Genomic DNA, 17,691 nt, shown 5'->3' with positions numbered 1-17,691 from the left:
ACTACGTCACACCACCCTGTGGCGTAGTGTGCCAGTTTGCAGACCAAATGCAAAACTGGAAGTCGCAGAAGTTGCCAGTGATTACGGTAACAGTGCTTGCATGGTAATAGAGTAGAATAACCTAATAGAGGAATGTTGTTTGTTGGAACGATAAAAAAGAATCCAAATAAAGCAGCACTTGAGACAGCATGAAATGTATTTAGAAAAGGTGAATTTAAAATACAAATTACAAAACCTTATTTGAAAGAAATCTATTCCCAATGTTTTAATTAACGTCTGTCAAGTTGGCACTACATCTTGCGATTTGAATAAAAAAACTATTGCATTAATTTGTCGTAAAGTTTACAAATTTGTCGCGTCCTTTTTTATAAACAATATTTGAAATATTGCATTTTTGAGGTAGTGCTAACTTGATAGTGGAAATCTATGGTAAAGAGTGGAGATAACAAAAAAATAAATACTTAAACTTACTTAAATGGTAAAATAAATGAAAAACTCCTTGTCCCACTAAACCGTGGGACAAGGAGTTGTTGTGGAAATAAAGTGCCCTTTCTTCGCATACCATATGGAGGATAAGGACAGTTGAAAATTACTAACAGAAAAGGATGCATATTTGTGGTATGGACCGATATAAACTATCCATTACAAGGCTGTCTCGAGTGCCAGCATTGGACCTAAAATTTAGAACCAGCAACAACATTTAAAAAATCAATACTAATCTTGGAAGATGTGGGTAAATATAATCGTAAGTGAATAAATATAATTATAAATCTGACATCCATAAAATGCTTACCTATGTGTGATACTTTCCATTTAACATCGTTCCAATTTTTGTTCCGATTTGATCGAATTTTTTATTAAATAGTAATTGATCTGCAACGAATGGCACTATTTTTATTACCTTACTATTACAGCACTCAGTCGCTTTAATTAGAGAAGGTTCTTGTACTATATGTTTTTTTTTGTTATTTTCATTCTAATTAAAGTACCTATATGCAATGGCGTTAAATAAATAATTTTTTTCTTTTTCTTCAATAAAATAACCCTTTATGTGTGGACAGCAGCAGCAAGTAAAATTTGAAGAATACTGTCAAATCCGCAAGTATTGTTTATTATTAATTTAGATTGCCTGTACGTTATGAGATCGGTACCCAGGTAGGATCCATTATTTAAAATCGGGATTTGTCGATGTTTTTTAAACATTAAAGAATCTTTTAAACCTTGCTTATTGGAACCTAGGAAAGTATTTCCTTTCCTTGTTTTCTTAAGAGGCGTTCCAAAGCCTACTAGAAATACAGGCCGTCGTGTCGTAGGGGGGATTCGAAGGACTGAGCGTTCCTTCCAAACCGAGTATAATCCTTCGAGATTCAATCGTTCCCTGCACTACACGACGACCTGTATTTCTTGTAGGCTTTGGAACGCCGGCTTTGGGTTCCTTTTCCTTTCCAACTTTCGCAAGGTTGAAGCGCTAATCTGGCGAACTTCTGATCATCCTTTAAACAATTGCTGCAGATTCTCTTTTTGTCATAGTCCCCTTCATTGCTGATAAATTCACAGCATTGACGATGTATTTCACATTTACATAAAACGCAGATGAATTCAAAATTTGAAAATTTTTCACACACTACACATTTTTTAGTCGCAATTTTTATAATTTCTGGAATATTTTCTTTATTATCATCTGTACATATAGATAGAAATTCACTATGGTTCGATATTTCACAAATACTTTCTTTTTCCTGATGGGTACCTACGTTTCTGTCGTATATTTTGCCATATTCACCAGAACTTGAAAATTCGTCATTGATATTAATAGTGCATTGACGATTATTTACTATTTTTTTTGTCCGTCAAATACCAATGTTTTATTCGATTCGGCTTAGAATATCGTCAGGCGACCTTTATCTTGTTCAATTCAACAAACTTTACGACAAATTACAACAAATTAAGCGACAATTAATGACCTCTTTCGTTTTTTGTTATCTCCACTCTTTACCATAGATTGCCACTATCAAGTTAGCACTACCTCAAAAATGCAATATTTCAAATATTGTTTATAAAAAAGAATGCGACAAATTTGTAAACTTTCCAACAAATTACAACAAATTAAGCGATAATTAAAGCAATAATTTTTTTGTTCAAATCGCAAGATGTAGTTTGTGGCAACCGCCACATTCATTAAGTGTAATATATTATAATATCGTAGTGATAAGTTTGTTAATAAAAAATAAAAAACCATAACTACAAAAAACAAAATAAAATAAATAAATAATTCAAATTAAAACCATAAAAACTGGCGTTCTCATTTTTGTGTAGAACAAATTAATTCATTTACATTTAACTTGTAACTACATAGTGGCAACTTGACAGATACTTTTAATTAAAGTTTTAAATCTTAAATAAGCTTAAAATTTTTAAGAGTTTTGGATTTAATAAATACATACCCTGTAATTCATTATCTCAGTTGGTAATGATTTAAGAGGACAAAAACCAGAAACGAATGAACCATTTTGATTACGTTGGTTCTAAAATTAGATTTCTTTAAAAAAAGTTACAATTTGCAAAGAATAAATACAAAATATCTAATTTTAAATTTGTTCAACAAACACCTCCTCTGAATTTCACTCATTCAAGACAATTTCATAACACTATCACTTAAATATACAGGGGGTTCAGATTTTAATTGGGAAACTTTACTAGAAGATGGTACTTGCCAAAATAACACAAGTTTTTTATATTATAAACATAGAGTCGCAACTCTTTTGTTTTAGAGCAATGAGCGATCAAAGTTAAGTTTAGTTTTTTAAATTAAAATAATTTTTTACGTATTTACTACTGGTTAAGACCTTATTTTTAAGCATACCTTAAGCTTCCCTAGCGCCATCTAAGGGGATGAAATTCACAACCACTTTGATTTTTTTATAAGAACTTTTTAACGCAATGGAATACTACCATAAGAAAATATGAGTTTTAAAACTCATTCTTTAATGGTACTTTTTTGTCTCTATAGTTTGTAATCAATTTTTCAATATTGTTTAAAACAACGTAATATGCTCAGACAAACATTCACGTTATTTATGGTTTTTGTTATGAAAATCACAATTAACTTATGTTATTTTGTCAGTACTAGATCCTAGTAAGTGCACAACTTCCATAGTTAGCTATAAAGCAAACTTTTTTTTAAATATTAGCAGCGCTTTGCCGTACACTGTAGCATATTTTATTTTTTTATGGGAAAACTATTATCTTTAAGGAAAAAACTAAACAGACAAAAAATACCATTAAAGATTTCTCATGTTAATACTCGATGGTGTTAAAAAGTTCTTATAAAAAATTCACAGGGGTTGTGAATTTCATCCCCTTAGAGGACGCCAGGGAGCTTACGTCCTAGTAAAGTTTCCCAATTAAAATCTGAATCACCTTGTATAGATTTTATAAGGTATAAATATTGCATTTTGGTTATAATCAAATATCAGTCATATTCTTCTGTTAGTTTAAATTACACTGTGCTGCAAGATTTTTATACAGTTGTTGTGTTGCGTGTTTTTAGTTAATTTTGGGTTGCTGATTTCAAATATGCCTTCCATTTTTCTGTAACACGTCACGTTTTTTTTATTCAGGTGTCTCACTGTTGCTGTTGATATTGTGACACAAATATCAAATTCATTGCATCTATAGTTTCCCTATAAAATCCTAAGTCTCGCTGCCATAAGTAACCTGAATAAAAAAGAACGTGACGTGTTACAGAAACAATGAAAGGCATATTTGAAATCAGCAACCCAAAGTTAACTAAAAACACTCAATCGATCTACTGTACACAAAAAAAAAGTTAAAGTTTGCAGCACAGTGTTAGTGTTATTAATAACAAAGAAATCATAAAATACTGAACTAAAACTAATTCAACAACAGTTTTAATATTCTATATCACAGCTATACAGTTCCACTATCCAAACATGAAGAAAGTAGAGTGCAAAAGTTTAATTCTTGGCGAAACGGGCGTTGAAAATTCAATGTTCATAAATGTCTTTTATAATATTACTTATACACGACCATTACTATTTTGGCAATACGCTCCTTCCTACATCTACCATAATGAATCTTGTAATTGTCAACAAGTGCAGGCAGTATAAAAGAAACGTCTTTCTTTTTAATTGTAAAAAGTTTAGGCTGATTTTATTAGACATATTATGACATTTGAACACATTCTTCTTCAACCATGATCTTTACTGTAGCAAATCCCATGCGATAATTGAATTCCAATGATCAAAAATAGTATCCAGTTTCCACAAGCCGAAACTGTTAGACCACCAATTAATGTGACTCGAAACATTGTTTCTCAGCCGCAACAACAACTCCAATCACCCATTGAACTATCCACATTCATGTCGGTATTCCCAGCCACTTCAACTCTTAGCCTGCTTGGATCCACATCATCGGATCAATCGACCTCAACATTTGAAGTATTACCTACTCTTCAACCAAGGAACGAACTTCATCGAATTGTGCATCAAAAATACTGATGAAAGCTTTTAGTATTGCTCTTAAGCTCATTAACGTGACTTTGGACTCTTGTTTTATATTCTTCTTTCCAATATCTTCTCTTTTTTTAATAATTGCCAGTATCATAAATTAAATATCTTTTCTATAATCTGAATCACTACGTCATACCACGTGCCACGCTCAATCAGCTGTTGAATCTGAAATATTTTTTGATGTTTTATCGCAGATATATTCCTCGGCTTAATATGACATCGTACATTTTAGTGTATTAAGCCGAAGACGCTTGTGGCCGAGGTGATACGTTGTTTGACACCAGTCAATATGATACAGTTGATGTGGTATTAAATTGGCCACAAGCGATCCTGGCTTGATTGGATGACATCTTGCATTTAAGTCGCAAGCGGCTTATGCTAAGGTCGCTTGCGGTCGAGGCGTTGTATTGTGTGATATCAGTTTTGTGTTGATATGGTATTAATTGTAAGGCGTCGGCGGCAAGCGACCTCAAGTTAATCGATCAACATCATGCAGTCTTTGTTATGCATTTCACTTTATTTAACCGAGGCCGGTTCCAGCCGACCGAGCGTGGCACGTGGTATGACGTTGTGATGCAGATTACAAAGAAGATATTTAATTTATAATACTGACAACTATTAAAAAAAAAGAGAAGATATTGGAAAGAAGAATATAAAACAAGAGTCCAAAGTCACGTTAGAGAGCTTAAGAGCAATACTGAAAGCTTTCATCAGTATTTTAGATTGTTCAATGCACAATTCGATGAAGTTCATTCCTTTATTGAAGAGTAGGTACATAAAGAAAATATAAGAAATTTCGTAAACCTATAGTGACAAAACAACAACTTGCTGTGTGTTTAAGGTAGCATTTATTTGTTTTATTACAACAACAGTTTGGATTGCTATAATTGCTGTCATATGACGGCAGCTTACTTCAAATGTTGAGGGCGATTGTTCCGTTGGTGATGTGGGATGTGGATCCAAGCAGGGTAAAAGTTGATGTGGCTGGGAATACCGACATGAATGTGGATGGTTCAGAGGGTGATTAGAGTTGTTGTTGCGGCTGAGAAACAATGTTCCGAGTCACATTAATTGGTGGTCTAAGAGTTTGGGCTTGTGGAAACTGGAAACTCTTTTCATAGTAACGATCGTAGTTGAAGAAGTATGTGTTCAAATGTCATAATATATCGAATAAAAGCAGGCTAAACTTTTTATAACTAAAAAGGAAGAGCTTTCTTTTACATTGCCTGCACTGGTTGACAATTACAAGATTCATTATAATACATGTAGGGAGGAGCGTATTGAAAAATAATAGTGATGGCCATGTATAAGTAATATTGTAATATACAGTGATAAACGTTAGTTTACACTCTATCTTCTTCATGTTTGGAGATTGCAACTGTATAGCTGTGAATAGAATATTAAAACTATTGTTGAATAAGTTTTAATTCAATATTTATATGATTTCTTTATTATTAATAATTTAAGATAACAGGATAATATGACTGATATTTGGTTATAACGTTATATTCGCATTGTTTGGGCGTTTAAGCGGAATTCGAAGGAGATTGTGAATCAGACATTCGAATGCGATATTTTTCATCAAAATCGGTTGAAAGCTTCTCTTGTTATAATGAAAATACTATACATGTATAATTTCGCATAGGTCAGAGAGTACTCTGATGTTCGTTCCCACGGTTCCCACAATAGACGTGGGAATAAAAATCTATGTTCAGCCTTTTCCGGCTGGCGAAAACTTGAAATAGGTTGCCAAGACGGTTGTGCGAGTTACCTCCCACTGGGATTAAGGCACAATTAAAAGATTTTTATTAAAAAAAGCGTTTTATTCCACACAAGAAGTTTTAATCTGTAGAGAGTATCATCCTCTCTGTGATTTGTAAATTGTAAGTATTTTGTGATGTTAACTATTGTATGGTTCTTATTTATTATAATATCTATTTGACGGGCGTACGAGTGTATCCACTTTTTTGCACAAATAAAGATTATGATTATTAAGAATTTGATAAATTGGGTAACAATAAATGAAAGTTTTCTCTCTTTTGTATTTAAGCGATCGAAATACATTCATTAAAAACAAACAACGGTAACAGTAACATTTACCTACAAATAGTTCTATATAATACCTATTTCTCTAAATTCATTCTTTTCCGAATAATTCTCTCAGTATTCTTCACTATTTCCTTATCCATATAAATATTAGGTTCATGTAAAATATATTTTCCACATAGTTTACATTTTTGAAAAATTAATCCTTTATCACCATTAGGTATCATAATAATCCATTTGATGAATAAGGGGTCATAAGTAAAGAGAGATATTCGTTTCTCGTTGGCACGTGAGATAAAGTCTAAATCAAAAGTATCCAAATCTAGTAACCTACAATTGTGACAAAAATATGACGTTATAATAACTGGTATAAGAGTTTTAAAGATGTTTGATAGAATGGCGCTTTTTGAGATCACCATTTCCAAATAATATATTCGTTTAATTCGATCAACTAAATTTAATATTTCCGCTTTCGTTTTTATTGTTTGAATATCACTTATTGCCAAACCATTTATTACGTTAGAAAGTGTTATTGTTACAAAAAATACGAAAAATAAAAATATGATTTTGTTGAACATCGTTTCTAAATTTCCCTCATCTAATAACGATTTCGCGTCTAATTCACCAGTTAACATTACGATGATTTTTAAAAATGTTAAAATTGGATCATCAAAAAAATCAGTTGTTTTATTAGCGCTATTTAAATCATTTTGATTTTTTTCAAATCCTCTTGGTTTTTGATAAATAATATAGATTCCAAAAGTAAAAGCAATAAGTAAACACGAAGACCAAAGCAAAAACTTTAAAAAATTCGAAGTAACCGTTTTTAAAACTGAAACGTATGTTGAGAAATGTAAACAGCGAGCGATCAGCAACATCATTTTGATAAAAGACGAAAAAATTGATCCGGCCAACATTAATTGTTTATAGTAATTTAAATCGGTTTTGTTATTTTCATAAAAAAAGTTAGTACATATTGTGTAACCCGTTGTAACTAATATAAAAATATCTAAATAACTCTCCGGGTTCGTAAAGTAAATTTTCAATACTAAGAAAATTTGTGTAAATTCTTTTAAAATAAAAATGATTAAAATAGGTAATAATAAATAAGAAAAAAAGGAACTATACCAAATAAACCCGATTAAATTGACCAAAAAAATCAAATGAAACATACAATTAATTATAAAAAACCTTTGCATTTTAAAACATTTGAGATATAAAAGTGTGGAAATAACCGGGTGTTTTACTAAGTATTGTAAATTTCGATTTTCGCTTATACGTAAGAGTACGTGTGCTTCTGAAGATTCGTCAGAAAATAATCTTGCATAATTGAATGTAAATATCTCATCATCCCACCCATAAGGATCGATAACTTTACAGTTAGGTTTTCCAGTCTTTACACAATCGTCCAAAAGTTTTTCTAAGTCCTCAGGATAAGTATTATCGATAGGCATAACACCTAAATTATTTTTAACATCCAAGAAAGCACCTCGTTTTAACAAATTAGTAATTATCTCAAGATCTGCGTATTTCACAGCGTAATGTAATGGTGTGTTTCCGTATATATTAGCTCCGTTAACTGCAATTTTTAAATTATTTTGATTCACTAGGAATTTTAAACAAGCCTTAAAGTTGTGGACCTCATTTGATTCGTAAACAATTTGGTTATGTAGTAATATTAACAAAATATCTTTGAGGAATTTATCGCTATACGAGTGTTCTTCTTGAAGTAGTAATTCTTGGAAAATATTGTAGATTCCGTGTTCAGAAATGATTCTCAAAAATAAATTATTTCTCGTTTCACTGGTTTGAATTAGTAGTAAAAATTTGATTATATTTATTAAGTTTTTTTCGCATATCTCTTGAAGAATGTATTCACCATTTTTGCCTAGATAAAATTTACGACAAATCTCTTCGTTAGATTGAAAATAATTTATAAATTCTTCTTGGTTATTATTTTTTAAAAAAGATATTAAATTGTTTTGAATAACGTTTCGTTCAAAGGTTGTGTTATTATTAACTAACAATAAGTTTGGTGGTGGTCCATTGGTGCTTTTTTCAATTGAATATTCTTGATTTGTGATTAATGGTGAAAGTTCTAGAGGGGCGTCTTGATGACTTGATGACATTTTTATCTAAAAGAAAATAAATGGATTAAAACGATGTACTTATACAGTGCGTTCACGACGAAAGGAATATAGTATATATCTCGGTAAATGTTGAGTTTATAAAAAAACATTTTATACAATAGTATATTAAAAAACAAGTTTCGTAAGACACGTTTGAAATGCACGAATTCAAGTTGAAAAACGAGTTGATAAAAAATAATTTTGACAATGTAGGGAAATAGGTATGTAGCAGTTGGTAACACCGTAACACTTGAAAATAGAAATTTGAATTGACAATTAGAAACTGTCAAAACACAAAATGTATTCACCTGACACAAATGTTTCATGTACACCTCCCAAAATAAGAGAAATTGCTCAGAATTCAATGTCCTCATCATTGTGGACCTTGTATTCGATGCTAAGAACGTGTTTAAACATCCATAGACAAACATTGTCACATTGACAACTAGAAAAATTAATGGTCCTATGTCACCAACTTGAACTGGTTCCATAAAATGTTACTAAAATCTCATTACAGCATCGGATGCTGTAAGGAGTCTCATTACAGCACCCGTTTGAGTACTGTTATAGCTTTCATTACCGTCGCGAATTACAAAATAGTATATTAAAAAATAAGTTTCCTAAGACACGCTTGAAATGCACGAATTTAAGTTGAAAAACGAGTGGCGAAGCCACGAGTTTTTTAATGAATGAGTGCTTTAAGTCTTATGAAAGGTGTTTTTTATGCTATTTTTTGTAATTCGCGTTTTTATCCTTTTTTTTAACAAAAATAAAATAAATTTTGACAATGTAGAGAAATAGGTATGCAGCAGTTGGTAACACCGTAACACTTGAAAATAGAAATTTGAATTGACAATTAGAAACTGTCAAAATACAAAATGTATTCACCTGAAAAAAATGTTTCATGTACAGCTCCCAAAATAAGAGAAATTGCTCAGTGTTCAATGTCCTCATCATTGTGCACCTTGCATTCGATGCTAAGAACGTGTTTAAACATCCATAGACAAAAATTGTCACATTGACAACTAGAAAAATTAATGACCCAATGTCACCAACTTGAACTGCTTCCATAAAATGTTACTAAAATCTCATTACAGCATGGGATGCTGTAAGGAGTCCCATTACAGCACCCGTTTGAGTACTGTTAGAGCTTTCGTTACCGTCGCGAATTACAAAAAAGTTGTTTAACATTTTATTTGGCATAATAAGACTGCATGCAATCGTTTTTAGTTCAGAAAACAAATGAGTAACGAATAACACATATTTTTAAATGGCAATGTACCCTTTCGTTAGGCTCATTTGATAGAGATTTTTTTTCTCTTTGCGATGACGTAAAATTTTAGTACCCTTATATCGAAAAATTTTTGAAACAAATGCAAAAATTGTTTACTAAGAAAAATTAATCAATAACATTAATCTAGATCATCAAGTACCTCGAATTATTATCGTAAATTAAATTTACATACAAAATAAAACAAATAAAAGAAAAATTAGTGTACATCTCCAATAATTCGAGGTGCTTCGAGTTACTTGATGATCTCGGATATTTAGATTAATGATATTACATATTTTTCAAAAATTTTTTGATGTAAGGGTACTAAAATTTTACATTTATCTGAATTTTCGGTCAGCAGGAATTAAAAGTAAAACAACTTTTTAAAATCGCTAATACATATTTCGATTGTTAAATTACAATCTTCTTCAGAGCATTTTATTGTTGTAACTCGAAGTTAACTTAGAACTTCGAGTTGAAGTAACTCGAAGTTTTAAGTTTTTAATATTTAATTTTTCAATTTTAATCTGTTTTTTGAATTTTAACTTTTAATAATGTTTTTGATCATTACCCTTTCGACGATTTCTGAGATTTTACGCCACTTCGAGTTACAACAATAAAATGCTCTGAAGAAGATTGTAATTTAACAATCGAAATATTAGCGATTTTAAAAAGTTGTTTTACTTTTAATTCCTGCTGACCGAAAATCTGAATAAATTTTTTCTATTGCTGCTCACGTTGTTGGTCGATGATACTTCTTGCTGTATTACTAAAATTTTACGTCATCGTAAAGAGAAAAAAAATCTCTATCAAATGAACCTAACGAAAAGGTGCATTGCCATTTAAAAAACTTCAAGTGATATTCGTGCTCATTTCTATTCTGAAGTAAAAACAATTGAATGCTGTCTTATTATGGCAAATAAAATATTCAACAACTTTTGGATAAAACGCTTTTTTATAAAGTCAACATTTACCGAGACATATCTGGGTAAATGTACATATACTATATTCTTTTCATCGTGAACGCACTGTATGTATACATATACAATGCGTCCGTAAAGTAGCGGATATAGGCGATAAAATCATTATAAACAGTTTATGGAAAAATCCCTGAAACGGGTTTAAAGATTCTTTGTAACTTTTTGATGTAGATTTAAAATTTTTTCCGTCATTTTTAAACGAGTTATGTCGTCATCGATATTTCTTTTAATTAGCAATCCCCCATTTTTATTACGGAATATGAAAGAGATTTTTTTTCTGATTTAAATACAGTCAATATTTTAATATTGGTTACTTAAGAAAATTTTCGAGAAAAACTACTTTTAAATTTAGCTACTTCAAATTTGCTTGACATGATAAAAATAGCAGTAGCCATGAGTTCAGTAACTATGGTAACCAATTGTTTTAAACAATTTTCTAAATGTCAAACACTAATTTAGTAAGTACTCTTTAATGCAACATATCCTGTTCGCCAACTCATTAGCCAAAGTATGGTAAGCCTAGCTGCGAATAAATCTACGGGCATCTACGAGATTACTCGAAGTCTGGCTGACCAAATGTTTCATGGGAGGTAAAACAAAACGTGGTTTTGGCTGGGCAAGAAAACCCTCATGTTACTGTAAGGGGGACATTGGGTCGAATTTGGAGATTAGTAAATCAATGGTTCATAAAATTTTAAAAACCGCAAATTCATTCTTAGAACGTACGTTCTTAGACGTAGTTTTTGCAACGATGACGAAGACTTAGTCAAAAACATAATTTTTCCGACGAGAAAACATTTACATTGAGTGTATAAGTAAATACACTATATCCGCAAAAGATCCTTAGGGTCCTTACTTTTTTGAGGACACCTTAACTGGAGAGAGATGTTTAGATTTCTTCAAAACGATATCATTCCTTCCATAACGATAACCTCATCCGGATAATGCTGACCCAACTGAATTCCAACAAGACGGCGCGCCGCTACACTTCAACAAGCTTTAATAAATTACTTTTTGAGGAATTTCTCGTGACCGTTCTATACGAATTTGAATCCCGTTTCTAGAATTCTGTAGGGATCGACGGATAATTCCAGATATAAATTTCGCCGAGAAGCCATATTCTGTACAGCCGCCTTACACCTGAGGTATTAAAGTACGATTCTTATTCCCATATTTATTTATTTATTTCTCTTCATTTCAGGTTACTATAATTACAATCTTAAAAATAATCCTTTTTGGAGAATTTTTGGTATGGAGGAATTGAGGTATTGAGGCTGTAGCATGCTGTGCACACAACATGTACAAACAAAAGAACATGTTACTATACCCTATATAGTAAATTTCCCAATATGAGAGAAACTACAATAAATAGGAATAGGAATGTTTATAGATAATTTGTAGAGAATCAAATTCCCTTTCGGGTAGGCTAATACAACATGGGGCGTTCCATTTAAAATTTTTGACTTTCTCCCCATTTTTGGCCACCCTGTATAAGATACTCTGATACAACAAATGACAATGTATTTGACAGCATCTGAAGAATAATCGTGTCAATTTAGAGCTTTTTTGAATAAATGTTGGCAAAAAAAAACTTAAAATCAAAATAACTCGAAAACGAAAAACTCTATACCAATAACTCTTATGAAAGTCAACATATTTTTTACGTACAATTAAAATGTGCAATAAAAACTATAGCATTCCATTTAAAATAACGGAGTTGTGGTCTACTTCCGGTAGACCGGGACTACCAGCCATCTTGAAAATATTTTAAATAAAAGGAGACTCATTCCGGAGGGTTTGTCAAAGAATGTCCCAGGACTTGTGGAGTACTGCCTATCGTCGACATATTTTAGCTGAAAGGGAGAGTTCTACGAGCAATCCGAAGTCACCTGTGATCGCCAAGTTTCACATGGAGATGTTTGAAGAGGAAGCATCAAAGAAGAGTCCGTGGAAACCGAAGCTATGGTTTCGTTACGTCGATGACACTTTCGTGGTCTGGCAACATGGCAAAGAGCAACTCCACTAATTTCTAGACCACTTCAATTCGCAACACCCCATGATAAAATTTACTATGGAAACAGAAACTGCAAAACAGTTGCCCTTCCTGTATGTGTTACCTGCAGGCCACCCACAACAGAAGAAGTCCGTGATTCAAGCCTTATTCCAGCGAGCAGAGAGGATATGTGAAAAAGAGAACCTGAAGAAAGATTCCTAGAAGATGTACTGCAGAAGAAAGCCTATACGATGAGGGATATCTAATGAGCCACCAAACCACACAAACAGAAGGATGACTCTGTAAGTACGACACCAGCCGGTTTTATCTGCCTTCCTTATGTTTCAGGTGTGATGGAGTGAATTGCGAAGTGTGTGAAGAAGAATGATATCGTGGTACGATACGGTACGGTACTTATTGTCTAGGATGAATGAATTTATGGTTAATACTAAAGACTTATTCCTATGAATTTTACCTCTTAACATAAATTGACGGTAAATTATTAACACCTTAATTGTTAGTTTTTAAGTTGTTCGGTTGCAGTCGTGCCTGAGGACGATTTTATACCTTGTACCTACCATTTTTCGAGTTATTTTGATTTTAAGTATTTTTTGGCAAATTCAAAAAAGCTCTAAATGGCACGATTACTCTTGAGATACTATCTAATGGATAGTCATTTTTTGCATCAGAGTATCTTATACAGGTGATCGAAAATTAAATCACCGTTTTTCCACATTCAATGGCAAGAGATTCAAAAATTTTAAATGGAACCATATTTTGCATGCAGTGAGCTGGAGCCCGATCCTCAACGAGTTGTTTGTCGTCAAAAAACAAAAGATTAGTTTCATTGATAGTAAAAATTGCCACACATCTTTCAAACCAGCAAAGCTATTTTTGCTTCCAAATAAATTTCCCGACTATGGAACAGGGAAACGAGGAAATTCTTGGGTAATTCTTAGGGTTTGAGTATTTTCCTATCTTAAAAAGTGGAATCCCCGACTCTCTGGAGATTGTACGTCATCCAGCATTGTATTATACAGTTATTTCATCTGCAGCGTCACTTCATTCATTGTGAATTTTTCTACTTCCTCAAATATCTCTGTAGTCCTTAACTCTGCGTATCCTTCAGCGGAGGTTTCATCATCTTTTCTTTATGTATATAGACTTTAAAAGTAGTTTGTCCGCTAATATGTTGTTTTGGGTCATTATTTCGTCGGTTGGTTGATATGGGATGGAAATGCGGTATAGCGATATAATGACGGTATGTTATAGTATATTAAAAAACAAGTTTCGTAAGACACGTTTGAAATGTATGAATTCAATTTGAAAAACGAGTGGCGAAGCCACGAGTTTTTAATGAATGAGTGCTTTAAGTCTTATGAAACGTGTTTTTTATGCTATTTTTTGTAATTCGCGTTTCTATCCTTTTTTTTCTCAAAAATAAAATAAATTTTGACAAAGTAGGAAAATAGGTATGTAGCAGTTGGTAATACCGTAACACTTGAAAATAGAAATTTGAATTGACAATTAGAAACTGTCAAAACACAAAATGTATTCACTTGAGAAACATGTTTCATGTACACCTCCCAAAATAAGAGAAATTGCTCAGAGTTCAATGTCCTCATCATTGTGGACCTTGTATTCGATGCTAAGAACGTATTTAAACATCCATTGACAAACATTGTCACATTGACAACTAGAAAAATGAATGACCCAATGACACCAACATGAACTAGTTCCATAAAATGTTACTAAAATCTCATTACAGCATCGGATGCTGTAAGGAGTCTCATTACAGCACCCGTTTGAGTACTGTTATAGCTTCCATTACCGTCGCGAATTACAAAAAGTTATTTATATTAAAAGAATGAATTTCACTGTAAATGTTTTGAATAATCTAATAATATTTCTCCACTATTTTATATAGATTTTTTATGCTTAAGAGTTGTGGAGAATAAGCGGTTGAAGAAAAGTCTGAAACTGGCATTCTACTTTTTAACCTATTACATTCTATTTACAAGTCTTCTTATCACACACCTAACTTAAAAAATTACAAATTTCAATCATTCACTTTTAAAAGAATTACAGCTAATCTGATAAATGAACAGATTGAATGTAAAATAAATGTGTTAAATTTGGTTGAAGGTATGTTTTCGTAGGTACGTTTTCGATGTTTTTTTTTATTTTACGGAAATCAAAGTTTTATCTTACAACTTCTACACGAAAAACTCATCGTTTTAATCTTTCGTGAATGTATTTGATATTATTGAAAATATCTTGATTTATTATTGGAATTCTTTCAAAATCGTGGAAAATAATTTATTCAATCGCTGTATGACACATTCCTCGATGACATTATTTATTAATTCTTATTTACATATTTCTAGTGAAACTCTTTTCGAATGTGAAGTTAAGCGAATGATCAATAAAAAAGAAGGAATATATTTTGATTAAAATAGGCTCAGTTACCTCATAGACGTTATTGATTTGATGTGATTTCTGAACGTATATTATAAATAATTTACTAATATTGAATACAAGGAGGAAAAAAATTAATATCGAAGCTGCACCACAATTTTTTTTGTTCTGGACTTTTTATAAACTTTCATATCTCCAGAAGATGATATATTTATAACTGCCTGAAAATATATAAAAAATAATATGAATTTACCTCTGATTTCAGCAAATTTACGACACAGAACGTCAAGGAAGTGTTATAAACTAAGGTTAGGAATAAACTAACCGCAGATATGTTACACATCATGTGTATTATCTTGTATTCGAGGTGATGTCATATATTCCGACTGAATGTGGTTGAAGTTGAGTAAGTCTCAGAAGCGAAAGGAAACAACAATTAGGTATAAAAAAGTTGTTTGGCAAAAAAAATCTTTCCATGAAATGTTCGTAGATAGTGAAATTATTGGTTTTGTGATAATTTATAACAGTTTTCTCCTGTTATTTAACAGATAACGAAATAAAATTTTCTTTTGCATAATTTTAACCTTCGAGCGGGTGCGCTGTCAAAAATTTATGACAATTTTCGTATTCCTTCTATATCAGCTTGTATTATCAATTCGAAACTGAATTTCGGCATTTGAGCAAACGCAGATTGGATAGTTTAATTCTACATTAAACTATCGCCGATTGTGCACCTCCTATTTGATCAAATGCTGATCTTAATAAGGTTGAAATAAATGTATACGAATGTGCAACATGGCATTAACAACACAATACAAGATCACTTTTATTAAAAAAGAAATAAGAGTAGCTTTTACTTTTTAATAGTAAACCAAACGTTTCAAAAAATAAAACACATTTTTACAAAAAATATAAGAGTAGAACAACGAAAAATATCTTAATTATTAAAGTAAATATTGACCTTATTTATTGCAGCATGATAAAGACTGATGACATTTACTGCTACACTTAACTTGTCTTTAAAGACACTTGCATTTTTAATTTTTGCAGTTAGTCTTACAGTTACAACAGACAAACCCTTGTTTAAAATTTGTTTCTACAGAAGCAATGTGTCGAAGCGAAGCTGTACTGGTGGGAACGTCAGCCTAGGATATAAAGTTACTTTCTGAAATCTACAAAGAAAATTGTAATAATAAATAAATCATTTCTAGCATATAGCCTCTCTAAAATATCATTTGCTGTTCCTACTTTATATAGGCCTTCATTTTCAGAAGGTGCAGCTCGCTCGCGATCAACATCCGGAATTTTCAATAAAATATTTTGTCCAGTACAGGGTGTCCCAATTTCGATTCCCAATTTCGCTCTATCGGCAAAAACTGAAAATTTTGCGAAAACGACAATCGCGAATATCTCACTTATTATCAAAGATGGAGTATTATAAATAAAACATTATATGGGCAACTTTTTACGAAGAATTCAGTGGCGTAGATAGAATTTTCTTCCCATCTTTTATTTTCGAAATTTTAGACGTAACTTTATTTTTTTAAATGGAAACCATAGTTGGCTATGACCTAAAATAATTTGTTATTTTCTTCTGATAACAAATATATATAGTTTGTGGGGTATATTTCTTACAGTTATTGAGTAATTAACAAAAATTCATTTTGTTCTATCTAAAACTAATGTATGTATTTAAAAGTTAATGTTGCTATGGTGATAACCATACATACTATGATGGAACATAATATATCAAATAATTGCCAAAGTTTATATTTAAAAATTCGATAACAACTCTGGCACTATGTGCTGGTACGAAGCAGCAGCATGTTAAGTGTCAAAGTATTACAAAACTGGATAAAACTTTGCAATGAATTTCGAAAATTATGAAAAATGTAACATGATGGAATGCTATATGTTATCAAATAAGAATGCGACGTTAGCCGCGGAATTATATTTCACAAGGTATCCGGAAAGAAGACAACCGCACGTAAGAACCTTCTGCCGGTTAGCAGAAAATTTAAAAAATTTTGGTCCTTCCCCAAACCACGTGCAAAAACATACCAAAATGACCTGCAAGAGAATGAAGTGAATGTGTTGGCTTCAGTTGCGATAAATCCATTAACATCTCGCAGAGAAATTGAACAAGACGTCTGACCCAAAAGCCGCTGCTCCCGAATATGAAAGAAAAATAAGTATAAACCATACAAAGCGGGTTTACTCATTATTTACATGCCGGAGATGTCAATCTAAGATTAGAATTTTGTAGATGATATTTAGAAAAATTAAATAATCTGTTGTTTGTTCAAAATGTCATCTGGAC

General features: G+C 31.8%; 1 protein-coding gene across 1 annotated transcript; it reads right to left on the bottom strand.

Moving 5' to 3' along the window:
• Nucleotides 1-6,320: 6,320 nt before the first annotated feature.
• LOC111422152 (transient receptor potential cation channel protein painless-like) lies at nucleotides 6,321-15,697 on the bottom strand. Its single transcript, XM_023055380.2, has 2 exons — nucleotides 15,625-15,697; nucleotides 6,321-8,713 (listed from the first exon to the last, which is right to left on the bottom strand). Exon 2 carries the CDS (start codon nucleotides 8,705-8,707, stop codon nucleotides 6,656-6,658), a length of 2,052 nt encoding a protein of 683 aa, XP_022911148.1. The 5' UTR covers nucleotides 8,708-8,713; nucleotides 15,625-15,697; the 3' UTR covers nucleotides 6,321-6,655.
• Between the last annotated feature and the right edge of the window lie 1,994 nt (nucleotides 15,698-17,691).

The sequence above is a fragment of the Onthophagus taurus genome, chromosome 11 (genome assembly GCF_036711975.1).
Source record: "Onthophagus taurus isolate NC chromosome 11, IU_Otau_3.0, whole genome shotgun sequence".
NCBI lineage: Eukaryota > Metazoa > Arthropoda > Insecta > Coleoptera > Scarabaeidae > Onthophagus > Onthophagus taurus.
This window is presented reverse-complemented; position numbering and strand designations above follow the sequence as displayed.

Coding starts and splice junctions, on each gene's coding strand:
- LOC111422152 (XM_023055380.2), bottom strand. CDS start 8,707: ATGTCATCAAGTCATCAAGACGCCCCTCTAGAACTTTCACCATTAATC.